Consider the following 20,049-nt stretch of genomic DNA (forward strand, 5'->3'; position numbering starts at 1 on the left):
GGTGCGAGTGCGAGGTAGCCGGTGAATTCTCCGCGCGGGACCAACTTTCGCTTCACTCCATTCCATTCCACTTTTTTAACTGCTCCAGTTCGCAGTTATTTATTTCCCTCGGAATAAAAACAACATATTGCGGACAGATAAGCCCTCCCCTCAAGCGAAGGAAGATAAGGTGAGGATACGTAATAAATGACTGATTAATTGTTCAAACAATCTTCTAATATGTACACAAATATTTGTACTCGGCAGGGAGAATGAAGAGAGGCTTGTTTATTTACAATTCTTGAAATCTTTTTAAACTAACAAAGACGGAGATTTTGACAACTTCGTAAGATACCATACTGAAAAAGATTTAACAGACGTATTAATACAAGAAGGCAACCTGTAAGGAGAACAATTGAATTTTGGGGAGAAGTTTTTGAAGGGGTGATAAGATTGTTGACTTAATAATTGATAATAAAAAATAATGATTAGATAAGGGAAACGGACCAAGAAGAAGCCGAAGAAAAGATCAAATATTACTTTGGTGAGTAAAACAGCTAGACATTGATTTCAGTGCTCTGTGAAGTATTAAAGTATTGCATTGTGCCATAATAAAACTTGCAAATTTTTACAAATCCAAAGTCATCGTAAGAGCATTCGTATTACTCGCTAATAATATGCGCGTGTTAACAGAATTTTTGGTCAATGTTTTCTTTAAGGTGGCCTGCATTGAAAAGGTTAAAAGTAGGAAAGGACGGCCCAGCAGGACAAGGATAAAGATGGAAGAAGCCCAACTTAAAAGTGATAACCCCAAGAAAGCGATGATTGAAAAAGACGACTCTTTGCCGATTCAGAATAACATTGTTGATGTTAAATTAGACGAACAACAGGTTTGTTTATGATTAAATCAATAATAAATTTCTATTTTGCACTAATTACAATTTAATTGATGCTATTACTGCTATTATTCATAGGAAACGGGCAGTCATGGTTCTTCAGGCTATGATTCTTGCACACTGTCCCCTTTAACTGATGACTCTAATTCCCCTTTAACGGAACGAGGAGCTGACAGCGATGAGGTCGATGCCGGGCAAGAAATAAGTGTTGAGGAAAAAACGACCAAGAGTGCAGAATCAAAGAAACGAAGAGGAAAAACTTTCCCTGTTCTAATCCCAATGTCAAAACGGGAAGACTCCCCATCACCACCATCAGCCACACCTCTTAAGCCCACAAACTGCACATCACCATCAACCCCAGATGTTGATTCTTCATCGGAAAATGAACTATCAAATGTTCCATTAAGTCAGAGGATGAAGTCTTTGCAAAAGAAGAAAATAGTCCCCCGCGCCCCAGTCTTCCGTAAAAAGCAATCCAAAGCAGACCGAGATATTTTGGAGGAAATGGAGAACCCCAAACCTTCAACTTCAGCACCACTTCGGAGAGAAATAGAGAGGAATCGCAGAGCTTTGCTGGCTCAATCTTCAACTGAAAGTGTAAAACAAAAATCTTCATCAGTTAGTTATCAAAACTATCGGTCTAACGTTAGGCGATTCACTCCGAGAAAGAGGGCGCTCAATGACAAAGTAAGCTACTCCACACCACTGAAATCTTCTCCTGTCGAAAAATCTCCAGCACGGGAGGAGGAGGGAAACGAAGAAATTGAGCTGAAAACAACGCCCACACCTAATGCCAAGTCCGACCAAAGCGCAAAGAAAAAGTTGAAGTTGACAACATTAAACAAAAAGGAGGAGGAGGAGATAATTGAAGACTCATTACCACCACCACCAGAGACAACAACAACAGAGATTCAATCTCCAATTCTTAAACCGACTGAACATTTTTGTATTGAGCTACTTTTCTTGCATTCACCGATTGAAGTTGATGAAGTCGACGTAGCGCCATTGAACACGGATACAACGTTGAATGACCAGCTAATAATTACCCCATGTTCTTCTCCACCACAAATTCCTGTACTTACATTAATCGCAAATCCTATCGATCCTATCGAACCAGTGGTGCCAGCGCCAGTCAAAGAAGAAGAAGTGAACCTTGCTGAATCTTCCGAACAAACCAAACCATGTAATCAAGCTGATATAGACTTGACCCAGCCTTTCATAAAACTGACGAGGCTTGATCAAACGTACATTGATCAAAAGACTAAAAGAAAATCTGCTGAATCAACTTCAGAAGAAGAATCAATATCTGCGACACACCTGCTATCCAATTGTCAATCAAATACTGAGATTATTTCAACAATTGTTTCTGGTCAAAATAAAGAGTCTGAATCTACTCCCCAAAAGAAGAAGAAACCTCGAGGCAGACCACCAACCAAGAAGACAGATAAAAAGTTACCCTCCTCCCCAGCAGCGTCAGCGCCGTTACCTCCCATTTCCTCTCCCAATAAAAATGGAAACTCGGGTGCTAGTGTGCCAATCTTGGGAAAAAGAACCTTGGTACTTAAACTTGAACGCCTTAGTGAAGACGAACTTCCCAAAAAAGTTCTCAAACAGACTCCAGAATTCATACTCGAAGAATACCTTAAGAAACGAAGGGGCAACCGAAAGGTTCAAAAACGTTCTGAGGACAATGATGACATTGAGGTCGATATCGAAGCTGTATCGGATGAGTCGAGCGATATCGTGGAATCTTCTAAGCAGCGTAAGTGTGTTTTTAAATTCTTCAATTGCGAATTAAAAATGTCATTAAAAATGGTTAAACAGTTTGATATTTCTTTTGTTAAAAAAGCAGAAACAACCCCTAAATCCAAGAAGACTACTCCACGCAGGAATAAAAAACATGTAACTGAGGCCGTTGCTGATTCAAAATGGAAGAATGGGTTTGTCCATCCGTTCAATTTGAAAAGCAACAACTCATCATCTTGTGATGATAAGTCGCCTGATGATCCTACGGCATCTCCCATTAAAGCGAATTGGGAACATAATAGTTCTCCTGGAACCTCCTCCGTCAACAGCGCTCGTCGACAGTCCAATAGGAAGAGATCTATCAGATTTGAGAACGGATTTTTATACGGCTAATAATCAGTTTTGGACGGGGAGAGTACTTTTTCATTTCTTTAATTAGCGATAGAGTATTCCATTCTTACTTGACTTTCAAAATTTCAACTGACAATAGTGACAATATCAGTTTAATTAACGATTACTAAATATCAACTTAAAAATTATAAAATTAATTATTACCTTTATTTTTTACTACAAAAACGACATGACTTTGTAGTTAAATATTCATAGCATTACTATTCCTGCGACGAGTTGGCCAGTTTATATATGTATTTCTGTTACAACACTTGACATAACATTTACGGTATGACATACGCACATTATGTAAGAGGTACAAATATTTGTACAAATATTTTAATCCGAAAGATGCAATACTTACCTAACTCGATATATCAAACACTTTATTTTTAATGCTGTGTATAAATCTCCTTGTGTAGTTTACATTATAAACGGTTCGTTTACTGAGTATTATAGAATAGAATTGTTTCAATCGAACGATCCAATTTCGTGAAATGTGTAAATGAAATATTTTGCAAAAATAAAGGTCACAACTTTTTCGGAAATAAATGTACTATTTCGAATTCCAGTTTTATTTCAACTTTGACAAATTCAGCACATATTTGAATATTTATTTATATCTAGAAATAAATTGAAACTGTTTGGTCTTCTTAAATGTAGGAATGTTTTCCAAAAAATAAAGCTACATTAGCTGGGTTTTTTAATAGTAATTATGTAACTATATTTTGGGCAATTAAAGAATTTTAAAAGAATATCTCAAGGCTTAACCAAAAAATAGTTGAATAGAACACATTAAAGCAATTTTTCTTATCAGGAAAGTATTAAATTTTACTCTTGCTAATTAGGTCCAATTTCGAATTATTTTGATCTGAAACGCTAATATTTTCGTCACACTTCTGATAACCCTGATGATGATGCTGATGATGATCAATTCAAGCTTTAGCTAAACCGATAACCCCACAAGCCACTCGAGCTCCAGCATTTCCAGTTGTCTTGCTCAACTCGTGACCACCTTTTCCCAAATCGTCGGGGTCAGCATGGACCTAGATTTGATTTTCAAAATTTAGTTCTCTTTAAACGTTTCAAAATTTCAATATAATTACATTTTGCCTTAAAATCTTACCACCATTGTCCTTCCGACCACATTGTTTTCACCAAAGAGCGAAATCAGACTGTCCTTAACGTCAATTTTGGCCACTCCGTCACCCCCTGCGGTCACATTACCCAAGTCTCCAACGTGGCGCTCAGCATCGCCAGGACCTCCGTGGGTTTTCCCCTTCGGGTTGAAATGTGGCCCGGCGGAGGTGCAGCCTGCAAATGAGTTTGGTGACGGATAAGCAATTGTTCTTAATGATCAAATCTGATTTAAATCTTTTCAAACCGTCGGTCGTATCTCCAAATTCGTGGACATGAAATCCATGAAGACCAGCGCCGAGCCCCTTGATTTCTCCAGTCACTGCGACTGGTTTCCCTTCAGCCTGTTAAAATTAAGGATTCATTATTTTTGGAGGACATTCATTATTTGTAAGAATGAATATATATATAAATAGAAATAAAATTGCAATTATTTATTTCACACCTCCTGATTAAACCAAACGGTTCCCTGAACCTTATCTCCCTTGAGAACGCATACTGCTTTTTGTGGCATGTTTCTACTTGGTTTGTTAATTTTTCGAGAAAAAGTTTCGGGAATGTTCTTCGATTAAATTGATGAGGATGACTCTCCGAAATTCAAGGACGACAACTGACTGAATCAAAGCAAAGGAATACAATTCTTCTGGAACTGTAGCCGGGTTTTGCACACGGAACTGGAGTAAATCGCAAATCCAGCAAGAAACCAAAACTCATAAATGCTTCATGGTGGGTAGAATAATTGAAATTTACACAATACTTTGCCCACATACATGCTCTTTAATGGCACAATTAATTATTTCTAATGATCAGCATTGCATTGAATTTAATTTGAGCATAATGTCAGGAAAAAAATGCATTATTTCGCAATCCAATTTCATAGAGTTTTTATAACGCAAAGTCCAATGGGGTGAATGGAGTGACTAAATCGTGCGAACCTTTAAGGAACCAAATTCAACCTGATACAGTAATTATCTCAATCTGTCAATGTCTTTTAGTCAAGTTTTTCATTTTTTACAATTTCAGAATTTTGGTTTTTGGAAAAAAGATTCTGCTGACGAAATATAATTTGTAACTATTTATTTAAACTACAAGATTTGTTATCGGGGCGTGAAGGGTATGTGCTTGAAGATTATCTTGAATGAAACCTACTTGCTAGACTTTTAATTTTTCTGCTAAACTCGCACATAAATAATGACAAATCAAGTTTGAGTCAATTTTTTGATATAATAGCTAGTAGATAATTTTGCAAGATAACCACTTACAATATGGACGTTCGAGGCTCATTGGAGCAGTTGGAAACGGCTGCGAGAATTTTAATGGTAATTCACAATTTTTGATTTAGCTTTATTAATAATTCAAATTATAACTTGTTCTGTGTTGTTTATTATCAGGCTCCTCCAGACATTGTATCGAAAGATGAGAGATTCGCTGCTGAAACTATGATCATCAATTTTCGCAAGATGCGAAATGCGTTTGTACTCTGTAAATATATTTTAGGTAGTTATACATCCCTATAATCATATGTATTGACTGAATAATTATCGTATGAGATGTGTAATGGGTTTTTTATATTTTATCACAGAAAATAGTCAAACCGAACTCGTGATTTTCGAGACTGCCGATGTACTTCGAAATAACTTAATGCAAGATTGGAACAAACTCCCCGATGAGGATATTAAAACGTTGAATCAACACATTCTCAATATCCTACTGGGCAACACCGAATTTTCATACGCTATGAAACGAAGATTGGCAGGTGTTATCGCTTTGATTGTCAAACATCAGAGCCTTACAAATGGGGCGATAGGAAAGCAAAGGACGGAATTGGTTTCTCACATTGTTGGTACTGCCTTAAATACCACTGGCAATCATTTGGTATATAATTATTTTTTACAAATATATCTATAGTTAGATCCACTTAAAAAATTTTAAACTGAGACATTGTTATGTAATATTCCATTGTTTAGGTTCTCGCATGTTGCATGTTGGACGCCTTGCTAGCCGAACACCAATACGTAGTTAATGCAGAGGATGCTAGTTTAACTTATGAGATGCATTTTGCTGCCAAGAGAGACTTTGAAAATTCCGACCTTCTCCGGATATTCCAGTTTTGTCTCCAGTTTCTAACCACGCACGAACATTCCCCCATGAAACAAAGAGATCTTGACCACGTTCTTAAAGTCCTGGAAATAATACTCTGCTGGAATTTTACTAAACAAAACTTACCCAAACGTGTTGCTGGGGTCATTGAAATGGAAGCAATGCCAACTTTCAAGCCACCATCGTCATGGCTGGATACAATCAACGACAGTGCATTTATGCCCATTTTCTTTAATGTGAGACATAAAGACATACATTATTCGCAGGATTTCTAAATTTAAATTATTTTGTTGACTGATAATTTTCAGATTCATGTCAAAGTCCGCCACGATGACAATTTTGTGCTTAGAACGGTTAATCTGTTGGCCCAGTTGGTGTCCATGCATCGACCTGTTTTGATGAATCGTGAAAATCGCGTCGAATTTCTTTCCAAAATTCTGCCACCTTTTACTACGCTTCTCAATTTGTATGTTTTTAAAATTAAATTTAAAATGAATTTCTTAACAATTATAATATTTTGTTTAATAGACCGGATAAACTGTCAATGGAAATCTACGGATTGAGTGATTTGATTAGGAAAATCCTCCTTTTTAATCGTGCTGCCCTTCTCTCACTCGTTGAAACTCAAACACTGGAGAATTTTTTCCAAGCGATTGGAATCTTTTCATGTTATGTCATTCAACAGGCAGCTATCGAAGAAAGTGTGAGTTTGGTTTTCGGTGTTATTATTGGCTTTTTGCAGGTTATTATGTGGAAATTGTTTTCTTAATTTCGTAATTGTTGCGTATTTAGAAATCTGGAGTTGACGATCGACTTTATCGGGATTCTCTCACTCGAGTGTTGGAAGCTTGGATGAACATTTTAACAGACACGGAAAATTTTCCAAAACAAATCGTCCAGCCTATCGTCACAGATATTTTTAACTGCTATCTCAAAGCTCATTTATCACCGCCAGAAGGTTTCAGACAACTTGTCGCAACTGCTGATGAGAGCGAAGAAGACGAAGAGTCGGACACGAATCAATTTCGTGACCAGCTACAAGCTGTCGGAGTTTTTGGTCGATTTATTCTTCCCCATTCGGTCCCCATCATCACACAACTTTTAATCTTCAAGTGCCAAGCCCTCCAAAAACAGATTGAAATAGTTGCAAGCCAAGCAGCACCCAGAGAAAGCTTGGAACCCATTTATGAAGATATTCACTGGGGAATTTTGATGGCGGGGCACATTTTAGCGTTTGATGGACTAGGGGAAACAAATCTTGTACCGTCGGAAATCCACGACTACTCAATTGCAGCGGACAAAGATCCAGACCTATCGGCTGCAGCGTTTGAAAAGTCATTTCAAATGGTCAATGTCGAGGAGAATGTGGATCCGATCGTTAGGTTAGTTTGTGATACATAACAGTTAAACTGATGGAATTTTTCAAAATGGTAACTAAAATGCAATGATGGCTGTTGAATTCAGGTTAGTCTCCTGCGTGATAATTTTGAGTGAAACAGAACGCAGGGTAAATGCGTCCGGATTGGGATATCTGCTTAGTCCAGAATTAGCTAGCAACGTGCTGTGGTTTCTACATCGATTTTGTGAATCCTACTTTGTCATTAGTGAAGAATATTACACAAATGTAAGAACGAATACTTTGAAATTTTTATAAAACCTTGTTGTTGTCAATTTGTAATTATAAATAATTTAAAATCAATTACTATCTATATGTTGTAGGTGAGTCCATCCTTTCTGGCTGCTTGGGGACCCCTTAGTCAAGTCACCAAAATCTCACAGACATTTCTGCTTCAGAGAGTAAAAGAAGATCTCATTCGCTACAACGGAGAAGTTACTGTAATGCGAGACGCCATAAATTTATTACTCTCACTGGTGGACTCTAACAAGAAGTACGTAGACCATAGTGTTTTGCATTTAAATTTATTTTGAGTTTAATTAATTTCATGCACCATGTTTGATAGGGCTGAACTAGCAATTCACAGCACAGAATTGCCTGCAATTGTCGAAATTGCGAATGGGGTTGGGCCAGGGAAATATCAGATGCCGAATGAAGCATATAGAAAATTAGTACGAGCTGTAATTTCTGTCGGAAGTTTCTGTGAGGAACAGAGCCGTCGTGAACAATATTGGGACCAGGTAAGATCAATTAGCGATATACTGTATGAATTGGAAAGGAATTACTACTTTGGTATTTATTTTATTTTCTATTACTCCTAAAGGTGCTAGTTCCATTAGCTGCAAGATTCCAAAACTTGTCAGGCTTGATCAGCACAGAAAAGCACAGAGATGATATCCGAATGGAAATTTCTTGCGTTCTCAGCGGATTTATTGGTGAGGACCCTGAGGACACATTATTGGTTGTTATTTATTATGGCACATAAACTAATTCATAATGATTTAATAATCAGGTGCAGCAATGAGTTCTCATTCGAAGACAGCGACTCCACTATTCAAAAGGATTGGACCTGTCGTTACCGAATGTGGAGCTATATTGGCTACATATCATAACTATGTCGATATTGTTGAGCTTTGTATCGAGCTCGTAATAGAACTAGCTAAGCGATCTCTTTCATACTTGTCGTCCGGAGACTCCGTCACCCTATACCATTCAGCAATGTCGGTTGTAAAGTCCTACTCGTCCCATGCTCGTGGTATGACTAAAAAAGCTTTGCAGAATCATAAACCGTACTCAATGTCAAATTATTTCTATTGCTTCTAAAAGGTCGTGTTTCAAATGAGAAGACGGCAGAAGAAGATACTTTCAATGATCTCGTGACTTTGATGGATATGCTGACCTGCCTTCTGTCCAAAGATTTTCTCGACCTAAGTCCAGAGTCCATTAGTGGGAATAATACCCCACCGTCCGTCTCCGCGAGTGATGTCTCCTTGCTAGGACTTGGGACCGTGTTACCATTGATGAATGCAGATTTGTTGCAGTTTCCCAGTCTCAGCAACAAATACTTTCGCTTGGTATAGCTAATTTTTACATAAGTATGCATATTACTTTGTAATATGTAAATATTTTTATGTCCACATAGGTTGCTTTCTTGAGTGAACTACATGCCGATAAAATGATGGTACTGCCTCCACCCATGCTTCAAGGTTAGTTGTTGGATTATTTTGTTGAATAAATTTTGAAGTTTATTTTATGTGAGACTTTTTCAATTCAAGCTGTCTACGAATCCGTCGAAATTGGGCTTCGCAACGGTGCAGCAGATCCGTTTGCAAGCTGTTGTGAATTTGTTTCGGTAAAAATAACCTTTATTAATTTAGTTTTTGATAATTTGCATAATTTAACGATCTTTAAACATTTTAGTGCATGGCGATTCACATTTCACGCCACTCACAACAATCCGTACAGACTTCAGAATACTGTAAACCCTTTTTGAAAATATTTCTTGAAATGATTCTTTCGCAACGTGTTTCAAAGGAGAGCATTCCATCGATATCGACCGTCTTATTTGCTCTCATAACTGCATTTCCAGTAAGTCCACCAAATTTAGATATTTCAAAATACTCAATAATGAATTGAAACTATATGTTACTAATATTTTTAGGACGCTTACTCTGAGCTGGTAAATCAACTACTGTCTTCTCGCAGCAGTGAAGAATCCAGGAACAAATTAAGTTTAGCATTCTCTAAGCTAACCGAAAACCTGAACATCCAGAATGGAGGGGACCGTCTCAGCCGTTCCGCATTTAGGGATAGATTGGAAACTTTTATATTTTCTGCAAAAGGGTGCCTTGAATGAAAATGAAGTATCTGATTGATTGATAATGCAAAAAAATAGTAGTCTTGGCTTTGACTGTGGTAACTGAAAATAAGGGTATCTGATCTGCTCACTCATCAGATGGTTATATGATTGATTATATTGCTACGTGTATAATTACTGTACCTTGTATTTCATGAATTGTGTGCGCTTCTTTCCGAAACTACTACAACTATAATTACTTGAACTCATGCACTAATTTACAGTAAAATGTATAAGACGAATCATATCATGATGAAAACTCTGTAAGGTTGTAACTTGTTACATATTTAATCATCAATGTTTTCAAATTTGTTATTAGCAATGTGTTTAGAATGGTTATAAGCATGTGTCTATTTATGTTTTATGATTTTGACACCTTTTGTACCTCGAAAAAAATGAATTTTATGTAATAATCGAAAGGAAACATAATAATATGACAAGAACTTGTATACACAAGTAGAAAAATTAAATAAAGCTGTAGTTAATTTTGTAGTAATATTGAATCGTAATTTATTTATATTTTCATTTAAATACTTGTCTTCTATTAAAAGGGAAAAATATGGTCACAATAATCATAAAAAGTTGTCTGGTTTTATACTAGTTGCGACTCTTACGATTGAATATTGACCTGATTAGAAAATTGGCACGCAAGCTCAGTTGCAAGTTGGCCGATTTCAGTAATTTCCATCATCTCAGTCAACGTACCACTATTGCTATTCCGCATTTTTTGAGTATTGGCAGTGGACATGGCACAATTGTTCTTGGCTGTTGACTTGCTACAATGAAGAAAGTCTACTATTTTCATAGCTTGAGATTCTCCGGATTCATACGCTCCTACATAATTTAATAAAATTATATACATTATTTTGAAATTTTGATATATCTAATTTCGTGTCTCAATAATCACCATGAATTGTAGAATAATGCGTTTTACTCAAGGCTTCGCCAGCCAGCAGAATGACGGGTTTCTAGAAAAAGTTAACATAATTCCATCTCATTATTATCATTTACATGGCAAGTTTTCATATGCAATTATACTTCATTTCCTTCCACTTTCACCATCACTGGTCTGGACAAGATTGCAGTAATGTCTCCATGAACTTTATCTCCTTCGGTGGAACGATAACAGTACGCACCCCTGACAAACTCGTCAGAATTCCATTTCGTACTGCAAAACAAAATAAATATTCCGACATTAATATGTCATCAGGATTAATTACTTAATTTTTTACACTTACATCACAACTTTCTCCGGCGCTGGTACATCATACCGTGTAAACGCCTTCAAAACTCTGGCACATTCCACCCCCACTTCCCCCTCCGTGATACCCTTTTCCACAAACTCAGACTCTGGTCCACCCAACCATGCAACCAGAGTGCAGGGCGAGTCCAAAACAGGGTCAAATCCTGTAATGGATTTAAACCATCGCTGCCTCAGTGCTTGGTCCGTTAAGCTCTTTCCACCATAAGTGTCGTCACAACAGTTTACAAACTGGGATGGCCACAGAAATTGAAATCCCTCGCAACTCGAGGGCCACCACGGTTTGGACCAAGTCAGGAATATTTTGGCAATGGGACCAAATCCGGTGGCATTGATGGCATTTTGAAGATTTTGAGGGAGTCGTGGAGTAAACAATGTTTCCTGTAGATTAATAAGATTGTAATTAATCAAGAAATCGTATAGCTCTTATTTATAGGTTGCCAATTACCTGATTATATTGAAGGACACCGATAGAGCAAGTTACTAGAACAATTTTTGCATGAAATCGTTCACCATTTCTAAGTCGAACAATACTCGCATCTTTGCCACTTTCTCCCCACGCAATGTTTCCCACGGGACAATTAAGCTTTAACACTCCATGTGGAAGTTGTCCAACTAAAACCTCCTCCACGAACTTGGACCCCCCAAACTTAAAATTGTTGTAATGTTCGCCAGGATTGACTTGAAATTCTGACCAGCGAAACAGACTCAGATCTATTGGAGCCAAGTTGAAATAGTATTGGCATTCTACGCTCAAAAAATTAACTTTAAACTATTAAGATAGAAACCAACCTGTCATTTGATTGCATGAGTTGTCGATTCGTTGAAAACTGGACAATTTAAATAGAAGCCAATGATTAGTTTACATATATGTAATATATGCATAGTAATTTCGAATTTAATACCTCATCCCCCATTGAAAGAGAGCCATCTTCAACTCATACTCTACCGAACCCGTACAAACTCCGGCCGAATCTCGCAAATATTTCCGAAATCTGTCCTTTAAAAACTTTCCCATGGAGGCAAACGTCGACTTGGAGTACTGGCCTGGACTACTTTGCAGCTCTTCTATGCAGTAAGCCTCCTCCACATAGCCGATCGTGTTTTCCAACCAGTCCAAGATTTCTGAAACAGCTTCTGACCCTACTTTGGTTCCATCGGGGAGGAGAAAGTCACCTCTCCCTTCCCATGAAGTGGTGTGGTGTCGGTGACCTGACGCCTTGACCAGTCTGCATAGCTTGTTATCTTCTCCGTGAATCCATTGGGCCCCAAGTTCTATTTTTTCTCCAGGCAATGTCAGCGTCTCAATCCTTCCTCCAGGTCTGGATTTGGCTGAAATTCAGTAGAAATTCGAGTTAGTACTGTTATCTTGAATAATTTTTCTCAAGTATTCATCTCACCTTCTAAGATAAGAATATCACTAATTCCTCGCTTGTGTAAAAAATTGGCCGCACTCAAACCCGCAATTCCAGCCCCAACGATGATCACGTCGTACACTTTCTCTTGATTCATTTTAATCTCATTTGGTAGATATCCAAAATTAACCAAGTTTATTAACTGATGAACTCTTGTATTAAACTAACTACTCGTTGCGGCAGTATGAAGTGTCACGTAGTCATTTTCACACCAGGAATAATCGCTAAGTAAATCATTATCACTGACACTTTTACTGACTCATTTCATTCATTCATTCGGGATATCAAATAAAAGATTGAGTTATTTTTATGTATGCGTTTGAAAAAAATTAAGGGTTTATATTACATAAATACTCCTAAAAAATTAAACCAGTCTCATATTTTAAAGGTCTTCTTGCGGACATTAATAGTTACATAATAATCTTGTAATGTAATACGATTCCTAATAAAATTAATCTCAATTACGTAATTGCGTTTTCTATATGTATGTAATGTATGCATGTACAAGTACGAATTCTGTAGGCCAGTGGTATAGGCCTGCAAAATGTGTCTTTTAACTTTTTCTTTGTGCGAACCAGTTGAGCCACCCTTTGTGAAACTGCAAGATTTTTTTGCAGTCTGTCTGGTAAAAGGAAAAACCCATTTCCCGGTGTTTCAGAGTACAGTTCCCGTTCGTACCCGAATCCGGGTTCAATGGAAGAAGTTGTGTTAATGCCTAATGTATGTATGCATGTATTATTGGATATGAAAGTCATACTAATTTATTCGCTTGTAAGTTTACGTCAATATTAAGAAATAAACGAGGATAAAAACGTAAAATAAGGTACTCTATACGCGCTTATAGATTAACCACTTAAGTGAAGCTGCATCCCTTTCTTGGTAGCAGCCGGTCCGGAAGAAACGACAGACTCTAATTTTGATTTGGGACCTCTCGACGTGCTCACGAAGGCACCAGAACTACTGGAGACGGTCGTCGATGGTGCAGTGGCGGTGGTTTGTTCGCCTTCGGCGTTGCTTTCCCTTACACGACCTGCTTTCTCCATCTTTCTATCAGCCATGGATTTCTTGAGACCTTTCATCCGTCTTGTAGTCAGCTTGGACAAATCTTGTCGCGGAATGTGCACCTGGCCAAGTTGTGAGCCGAAGGAGTCCTTTGAAATGTTCTTTACTTTCTTGGGCTGCAAAAGATATTACATTTCCCATTAATTATTGGAATAAATTTGACTATTATCACGTAAATAAATTATGTAATTACCTTCAACTCCTTTGGTCTTTTGCAAGCACTCTTGAACAAATCTGCTGAAGCAAGCTTGACTCTGCGCAAAACCAAATCTGCTGATGGTCCCATTTCTTCCAATTCTACAAACGGCGTCTTTTCCCCACTCTTCTTCAATGCTATTTTATACCCTCTCAAATATATCTTGTTCTCCACCGCCACAAAAGAGTAGACATGTTCAATCCCTTCGAGTCGAATATTTGTAATTTCCTCTCCATGAAAAAAATCTATCAAAAGATTTTTTATCCGGAAGAAATCTGAAGTGTCTGAGAGCCACGGTTCCCCAGAGAAAAGAAGACATGGTTTATTTCCTGTGGCGAATTTTGGCACTTTGAAATCGTCAAGACCCTTGAATTTCTCAATTCCAAATTCAACCATGTCCAGAACCTGATTGTCAAACATGCGGCCTGTACAAAAATAATTTTAATTTTAATGAAAACTTCTTACAACTTCAACAACAAAATCATAAATAACACTTACCCAGAACTAAATTATGAGGACGTTTCTTGTTATGTGAGACAAATGAGAAGAGAGAAGCGTCGTATTTCTTGCACAAGGTCTCCATCTCATTCACAGCTTCAAAGGGTCGGAAATCCTTCTTTTTTCCAAAGAATACAGAATGAGGTTTCTTTATCCGGCACTAGACCCACAAATAGATGATAATCAATATTAATGAATCAATGAATAATAATGAAATAGTAATGAATAATGATTGAACAAGCTTATTTCTTAAAAATTTTCTCATACCAAATCTTTTGCACACTTGATCGACAATTCGCTCGCCTTATTCCCTCTGAGGAAAAGTGACGTCTTCGTATTTTCAATCAGTTTCGGCTGTCTGTTTATCAAACTCCGTTTCCCTTTCCGGGTAGAAGGTTTCCTATAATTTTAAAAGTAGAATGAATCAATGTGTATTTGTATTTTGGAAAAAATAAGCAAACCATTTTAGTATTTAACTATATAAGTAGCTTACACCACTCGCTGAATAACTCCCATTGCATCAAACTGAAATGTATGTACTTTTCAAAATATGAAAAAAAACTTCGTAATCTGAATTTAAAATTTCAGAAAACTTGCAAAACAAACTTCAAGTTGGATCGGTATTTGATCTGCACGTGCGAGTGGACTTGGTTTAAACTGAGCTCCCAACTTGGGGAAAACGGGATACATCACGTAGATCCATAGCGTAAATCTCAACAAATATGCATGAATTTAATTTCATACATATTTTGAAAATATGTATGAAATTCATGCAAATTTTTATGAAAATATTATTTTTTTCAAAATTAGTTTCAGTGAAATAAATCTTATGAAGACTTGTAACAGCGCTGGTTTGTTGAGACATACGTTAAATTGCTTGTAACATACATGAGAAGGTATTTGTATTTCCATAATTAAATAAATAATTAAATTGAGATATCTTGTCTGGAACAATGTTCCTGCATAAATCTCGAGAGGGTATCATGAGTCTTTGGCCAGACAAACTTATATGTGTACTTTTTAATAAAATTTACATTGTTTTAGTTAAGTTTTATTAATGAGAGATGGCCAAACTTCCACAAAGTCGACCATGCCAGCCCTTTTACAGCCTAATTTTTCATGCAACTTAATTGACGGCGTATTTCTCGGGACGACCTGGGAGCAAAAGACAAAACGAGTAATTTATTTAATTTATTTACGTGGTAATTGTCAAAATATTTTAGATAATACCTGAGTAGCTGGAATAATTCCACTTTTCGCCAACTCCTTAAAAACGTATTGCATCGTGAGGCTGGCGTAACCTTTTCTCTTATGATTTTCTAAGGTCGAAAGTGGCCCCAAAATTCCGAATGATCGGGTAACTATTCCGCAAACGGGGAGCCCATCGACATAAACTCCGGCGGACTCGTTCTTCTCGATAAATCGACTCCACACGGTCTCATTTCCATTCTTGACGACGCAATTGACATTTGACCCACCAGTTTCAGAGAGTAAGAATTTCAGTCCTTTGTCCTTATCTAACGGCTTAATTTCTATGTGGGATGGGTCGGGTGATCTAAAAGTTGCATGAAAAAATTATATTCTCCGCAAACATGATTCTCCGATAGTTTAAACCTGTAGGTTACTTGATGTCCAAACTTAGACATTCGTCAAGCTCCTTGTAAAACAATTGACACGGGGTGATCACTGTGAAGTGTCCAATTCGACGAACGCTTACTTCTTGTACAATTTCTGATATCCATATCTGTACAGCAGAAAAGGAAAATGGTTCGTCCCAATTGAAAAGTGGACAAGTTGTCAGAATTTGGACTGCTTCTGCATGAGAAATTCTGGACTTTTCTTTGTCCGCCCAAATGTGATAACCTTGCCCGTCATCCTTACAAATTAATTGCACACGAGGATCATTAATTTCGTTATTATAGAAAATCAATAGAAATAAGTTTCAAATTTCTAACCTCTCTAAAATGGGTAACAGCGAACCACGATCCTTCATCAATTTCCCCATTCAACGCGTAAAATGAACCTTGTTCCACAAATCGGGGATACATTTTGACAGAGTTGTACATCTTAAACGAAATTTAACAGTATTTATTAATAAGTAAGTTAGTACTAAGATGGAATATTCTTTGTTGATTAATTTGTAGGTATTTACCAGACAGGATTCAGGTAATCGTTTCTCCAAAAGTGGGAGGAGGATTGTGGGGTCCAATATTTTTTGGAAAGGAGCAGTCATTTCTTTCTCATTGTTGCTTCCCATTTTAAATGTGTATTTGTAATGCGTATTTGTGAATGAGTGTACACCACATGTGGAAGTTATGTGTTGTACAAAAACTTAGGAGTTGCAAATTCTCATTCATTATCATAGTCGGTCAATTTAATCAATTGGTGAGTAATAAATATATCTGTAATACGAATATGCATAAATGAATATATGCACATAAATTACATGTTCTCCATTAACGCTACAGATCATCACAAGTGATTGGAAAAACACGCTAAAAACGAATTATGCTAATACATATCTAAATCAGGTTATAAATTTTAAAATTAAGTACTTTGGTTTACAAATTAAGATCTAGTAATCTCATGAATGTAAATACTATAGTATTTACATTCATGAGTAATCTAAATTAGATTTTCTAATTCACAACCAAAATCAATAAAAATAAAATTAACGGCGGTCCTCTTAACCATTACAATTTTGATCTTTTCATGGTGTTTCATAACTATTTTGTATTTGTTAAAAATTTTGTTGATTTTCCATATTATTTTGTCAATTTAGCAATCGTAATTTTTTAATTTGCATTTATTCATTTATCATTCGACATGCGTCATAGTGCAACAATTCGTGCAAAAATCTAAAAAAAATAACTTTCATACTTGAATTATATAATTACAGTATTTTGAAAATGGTTCAAACAAAATTTAAAAATCGTCTTTTCTACAAACTTTCCAAAATATTTATACATAATTGGACAAATTATTGAATAACATGCATTATTGATACGATACGATAAAATCATGCACATCATTGTATGTGTATATACGCATTTAACCAAATTTTCCCACGATTTCCTGTTACAGCAACCAATTAAGAAATTAAACTTGAATGTGTAATTATCTCTTTAATTATGCATTGCATCCGGCAGCCATTGGCCCTGTTGTCTTCTTTTGTCAATTTACATCTATTCTCAGTTTCTCATTTTGTTTTAAACAAAGCAAAAAGCAACCAAATATAATAATCAGAATCAATTTATTAATTTACCTTCAAACTAAATTTAGACTTAACATTTTTATTAAGCTTTTAGCCATGCGGAACGGAACAAGAAGTGCACCCTTGACTTTTATCTCAAAGTTGTGCATAAGTAACTAACAGATGACAGACCCAATTTCTCACCATCAAAAACAAAGCAAAAAATTGATTCAAATCAATCAATCAATCAAGTGCACTTAAACTTGAGTGATACCCTATTGCTTGCGTAATAAGGTAACAATTACTTACTGAAGGGAATGCATTTTGTTTGGTCAGATTTTTGTCCACATTTCAGCAGAATAAAGTTTTAGTAAACAGACGTCAGAAAGTGGCGATAAAGTTTCAAAATTATACTTCAAAACTGTAAATAGGATGCTGGACGCAAAAATTTGTTTTCTTTTGTTTGAGTGAAGAAACAATTTTCTGGATGATATGCACGAATATTGTTTTTCAATGTTTTTAAAATTATATGACTCAAACAGAGCCCACAATTACGATAAGACGAAGAAATTAAGGGCGACTGGCAACTGCTACAGTGCTACATCGGTCGCGTTGAAATATCCAACGGACGGACAAAACATTCCCATAAAGTGCTTATTTATTTTCACTTACTTAATAATCATGCATTTTGCCACGCTTCATTGAATTGAAGTCCAAGGTGTCGTATTTACGCATTTACAAGTAGGAGGGATAAACCATATCTTTCCTCTAAACAACAATTAACATTTTCTTCATTGCTTAATATGGCATCATTTTCTGGTCCACATTATGCATCAACTTAAACCAAGTTTAAGCCAAATTAAGCGAAACGTAGGTTACATGAGAGAACCAATTACTTTGAAGAATGAATTGGTGTCGGTTGGTGACAAGTAAATTGAGGCAGGTTCCCTTTATATATAGCAATTTTACCATGTTACTCATACACATTAGGATTAGTCTCATTTAGAGGTTGGGTTTGCAATTTGTAAACTATGGACGCAACACGAAATTATTTTATCTATTTCTTTTTTGCTAAGTAAATTGACATTGATTAGACTTATTTCTTGCGTAGATTGACTTGAGATAGATGCATTTTGAAGGTTTTGGTTCCTTCCGTCATAAACATTTTTTTTCAAATGGACTAAACAGAATAATGTCCGTCTTTAAAAGTCCATATATTTCTTATTTATCGACACTTTTGTATGAAATTTCCTTATGCTACGCATTAAAGAAATTGAGACGTGTCTTTGAGCAGTAAAATTTTATGAGAAAAATTTTGAATGAACAATGAAATGAAATTCATAACCCAAATTATCTATTACGAATATTTATATATTGTTGCATATAATCACATATGCACTTTGTACTTATGTTCCGTGGTCCGACCAAGACCCAACCTCGTTCTAGATTTTGTTATAAATTTAATAATTGAGCCATTCATACGAAAGTGCAGTGGAAAACAAACACAACAAAACTCGATAATATAATAAGCTGGACTGGATTTTATAACAATAATTATGAATGTCAAATGAATGGTTAAGGTTAAAATTGTGTTGTGGTCGGCTCTTAACCATTCTTAATTATTCGCAAAAGTTTAAGAGGTAGGTGGACCACACCATATCTGAAAAGTGTGAGTGAAGGAACTTACATTACATGTGAAACAAAACCTTTGTTTGTTTGTTTGTTATGCAACAATGGTCACAATAAGTAAATTTAACCTACAAGTCAACTAACTTTGCATACTGTACGCACATTTTTTTCTGTGCTAAACCTACGTCCAAAACCTTTTGACCTTATCGATCTGGCTTCAATTTATTATAGAATTATCGGTACGGTAGTGTCCTGAACAATCTGAAATCTGAAAAAAATCTAAGTTTTTAACCTTTTTTATTTACAAAATAATTGAGAAAGATTTACAAATTAGTTACACAAAAAAGCTGATTGACAGCAAAAACGTATCGGACAAGATTGTTTATAAGTAAAATGTCGCAACAAATGCAACCACGAAGGATATTAATAACATAATAAATGAGCAAATTTCTTGGCTTGATAATAGAATTAAAATATCTGCAGCAAATAATAACAACGCGAACCATTTATATAATTTACGCACACTTACTTACTCACTACATGCTTATTTATAAAGGTAGACAAAAAACGCATTAACCACAAGCAAGTGTTTGTATGTACTTAAATATCATATAAACACTGTTACAGTTTTAGCCACTATAAATTCGCGTTACGTTGCACCCTTATCTTTTTTGCATACTAATATTTCGTCGACATTTGCAAAGGTCTTTGTTCATATCGGCGTCGTCATATCGTATCGTATCGTCATATAGCATAAAATTTCTTATAAAATCCGATCTCATATAAAATATGTAC

At 36.1% G+C, this 20,049-nt stretch overlaps 6 protein-coding genes across 9 annotated transcripts; 2 read left to right on the forward strand and 4 right to left on the reverse strand.

The window, feature by feature from the left end:
- The first annotated feature begins 28 nt into the window (after positions 1–28).
- On the forward strand, positions 29–3,563 carry LOC110853706 (triadin). 4 transcript variants are annotated; one of them, XM_022102013.2, is made up of 6 exons: positions 31–169; positions 247–381; positions 472–523; positions 699–869; positions 954–2,637; positions 2,725–3,563. In XM_022102013.2, exons 4-6 carry the CDS (start codon positions 759–761, stop codon positions 3,012–3,014), a joined length of 2,085 nt encoding a protein of 694 aa, XP_021957705.1. In that variant the 5' UTR covers positions 31–169; positions 247–381; positions 472–523; positions 699–758; the 3' UTR covers positions 3,015–3,563. The 4 variants fall into 4 exon arrangements, with proteins under 4 accessions (XP_021957706.1, XP_021957705.1, XP_021957708.1 ...); XM_022102016.2 differs by having other exon boundaries at positions 2,728–3,563; XM_035855019.1 differs by having other exon boundaries at positions 247–325.
- Positions 3,564–3,565: 2 nt separating this feature from the next.
- Positions 3,566–4,782, reverse strand: LOC110853707 (superoxide dismutase [Cu-Zn]). The gene is made up of 4 exons (XM_022102017.2): positions 4,594–4,782; positions 4,396–4,492; positions 4,138–4,325; positions 3,566–4,057 (listed from the first exon to the last, which is right to left on the reverse strand). The coding sequence occupies exons 1-4, from the start codon at positions 4,660–4,662 to the stop codon at positions 3,947–3,949; spliced, it is 465 nt and encodes a 154-aa protein (XP_021957709.1). The 5' UTR covers positions 4,663–4,782; the 3' UTR covers positions 3,566–3,946.
- A 331-nt stretch (positions 4,783–5,113) lies between these two features.
- Positions 5,114–10,498, forward strand: LOC110853738 (exportin-4). The gene is made up of 18 exons (XM_035855018.1): positions 5,114–5,262; positions 5,379–5,467; positions 5,540–5,645; positions 5,731–6,023; positions 6,116–6,484; positions 6,557–6,714; positions 6,777–6,951; positions 7,041–7,630; positions 7,713–7,872; positions 7,968–8,137; positions 8,210–8,384; positions 8,468–8,579; positions 8,657–8,899; positions 8,971–9,218; positions 9,287–9,350; positions 9,420–9,496; positions 9,565–9,732; positions 9,806–10,498. The coding sequence occupies exons 2-18, from the start codon at positions 5,414–5,416 to the stop codon at positions 9,998–10,000; spliced, it is 3,357 nt and encodes a 1,118-aa protein (XP_035710911.1). The 5' UTR covers positions 5,114–5,262; positions 5,379–5,413; the 3' UTR covers positions 10,001–10,498.
- On the reverse strand, positions 10,482–13,284 carry LOC110854132 (peroxisomal N(1)-acetyl-spermine/spermidine oxidase). The gene is made up of 8 exons (XM_035855020.1): positions 12,662–13,284; positions 12,167–12,593; positions 12,054–12,091; positions 11,710–11,975; positions 11,239–11,642; positions 11,039–11,168; positions 10,908–10,968; positions 10,482–10,834 (listed from the first exon to the last, which is right to left on the reverse strand). Exons 1-8 carry the CDS (start codon positions 12,771–12,773, stop codon positions 10,611–10,613), a joined length of 1,662 nt encoding a protein of 553 aa, XP_035710913.1. The 5' UTR covers positions 12,774–13,284; the 3' UTR covers positions 10,482–10,610.
- A 125-nt stretch (positions 13,285–13,409) lies between these two features.
- LOC110853739 (ribosome production factor 2 homolog) lies at positions 13,410–15,101 on the reverse strand. Its single transcript, XM_022102057.2, has 5 exons — positions 14,926–15,101; positions 14,700–14,832; positions 14,433–14,592; positions 13,932–14,359; positions 13,410–13,854 (listed from the first exon to the last, which is right to left on the reverse strand). The coding sequence occupies exons 1-5, from the start codon at positions 14,946–14,948 to the stop codon at positions 13,522–13,524; spliced, it is 1,077 nt and encodes a 358-aa protein (XP_021957749.1). The 5' UTR covers positions 14,949–15,101; the 3' UTR covers positions 13,410–13,521.
- Positions 15,102–15,305: 204 nt separating this feature from the next.
- Positions 15,306–16,904, reverse strand: LOC118436594. The gene is made up of 5 exons (XM_035855022.1): positions 16,585–16,904; positions 16,388–16,498; positions 16,058–16,308; positions 15,663–15,987; positions 15,306–15,587 (listed from the first exon to the last, which is right to left on the reverse strand). Exons 1-5 carry the CDS (start codon positions 16,687–16,689, stop codon positions 15,477–15,479), a joined length of 903 nt encoding a protein of 300 aa, XP_035710915.1. The 5' UTR covers positions 16,690–16,904; the 3' UTR covers positions 15,306–15,476.
- Positions 16,905–20,049: the final 3,145 nt, after the last annotated feature.

The sequence above is a fragment of the Folsomia candida genome, unplaced genomic scaffold (genome assembly GCF_002217175.1).
Source record: "Folsomia candida strain VU population unplaced genomic scaffold, ASM221717v1 Fcan01_Sc009, whole genome shotgun sequence".
Taxonomy (NCBI): domain Eukaryota; kingdom Metazoa; phylum Arthropoda; class Collembola; order Entomobryomorpha; family Isotomidae; genus Folsomia; species Folsomia candida.

Coding starts and splice junctions, on each gene's coding strand:
- LOC110853739 (XM_022102057.2), bottom strand. CDS start 14,948: ATGGGAGTTATTCAGCGAGTGGT. Junction 14,593..14,699: donor TCAAGTGTGCAAAAGATTTG/GTATGAGAAAAT, acceptor TTGTGGGTCTAG/TGCCGGATAAAGAAACCTCA. Junction 13,855..13,931: donor AAAGACCAAAGGAGTTGAAG/GTAATTACATAA, acceptor TATCTTTTGCAG/CCCAAGAAAGTAAAGAACAT.
- LOC110853707 (XM_022102017.2), bottom strand. CDS start 4,662: ATGCCACAAAAAGCAGTATGCGTTCTCAAGGGAGATAAGGTTCAGGGA. Junction 4,493..4,593: donor CCGTTTGGTTTAATCAGGAG/GTGTGAAATAAA, acceptor TAATTTTAACAG/GCTGAAGGGAAACCAGTCGC. Junction 4,326..4,395: donor ATTTGGAGATACGACCGACG/GTTTGAAAAGAT, acceptor ACTCATTTGCAG/GCTGCACCTCCGCCGGGCCA.
- LOC110853738 (XM_035855018.1), top strand. CDS start 5,414: ATGGACGTTCGAGGCTCATTGGAGCAGTTGGAAACGGCTGCGAGAATT. Junction 7,631..7,712: donor AATGTGGATCCGATCGTTAG/GTTAGTTTGTGA, acceptor TGTTGAATTCAG/GTTAGTCTCCTGCGTGATAA. Junction 9,351..9,419: donor GCCTCCACCCATGCTTCAAG/GTTAGTTGTTGG, acceptor TTTCAATTCAAG/CTGTCTACGAATCCGTCGAA.
- LOC118436594 (XM_035855022.1), bottom strand. CDS start 16,689: ATGGGAAGCAACAATGAGAAAGAAATGACTGCTCCTTTCCAAAAAATA. Junction 16,309..16,387: donor CTGTTACCCATTTTAGAGAG/GTTAGAAATTTG, acceptor TTAATTTGTAAG/GATGACGGGCAAGGTTATCA. Junction 15,588..15,662: donor GAATTATTCCAGCTACTCAG/GTATTATCTAAA, acceptor TTTTGCTCCCAG/GTCGTCCCGAGAAATACGCC.
- LOC110854132 (XM_035855020.1), bottom strand. CDS start 12,773: ATGAATCAAGAGAAAGTGTACGACGTGATCATCGTTGGGGCTGGAATT. Junction 11,976..12,053: donor CTCATGCAATCAAATGACAG/GTTGGTTTCTAT, acceptor TGGCTCCAATAG/ATCTGAGTCTGTTTCGCTGG. Junction 11,169..11,238: donor GCGCCGGAGAAAGTTGTGAT/GTAAGTGTAAAA, acceptor TTTGTTTTGCAG/TACGAAATGGAATTCTGACG.
- LOC110853706 (XM_022102014.2), top strand. CDS start 759: ATGGAAGAAGCCCAACTTAAAAGTGATAACCCCAAGAAAGCGATGATT. Junction 870..953: donor TTAAATTAGACGAACAACAG/GTTTGTTTATGA, acceptor TATTATTCATAG/GAAACGGGCAGTCATGGTTC. Junction 2,638..2,724: donor CGTGGAATCTTCTAAGCAGC/GTAAGTGTGTTT, acceptor TTGTTAAAAAAG/CAGAAACAACCCCTAAATCC.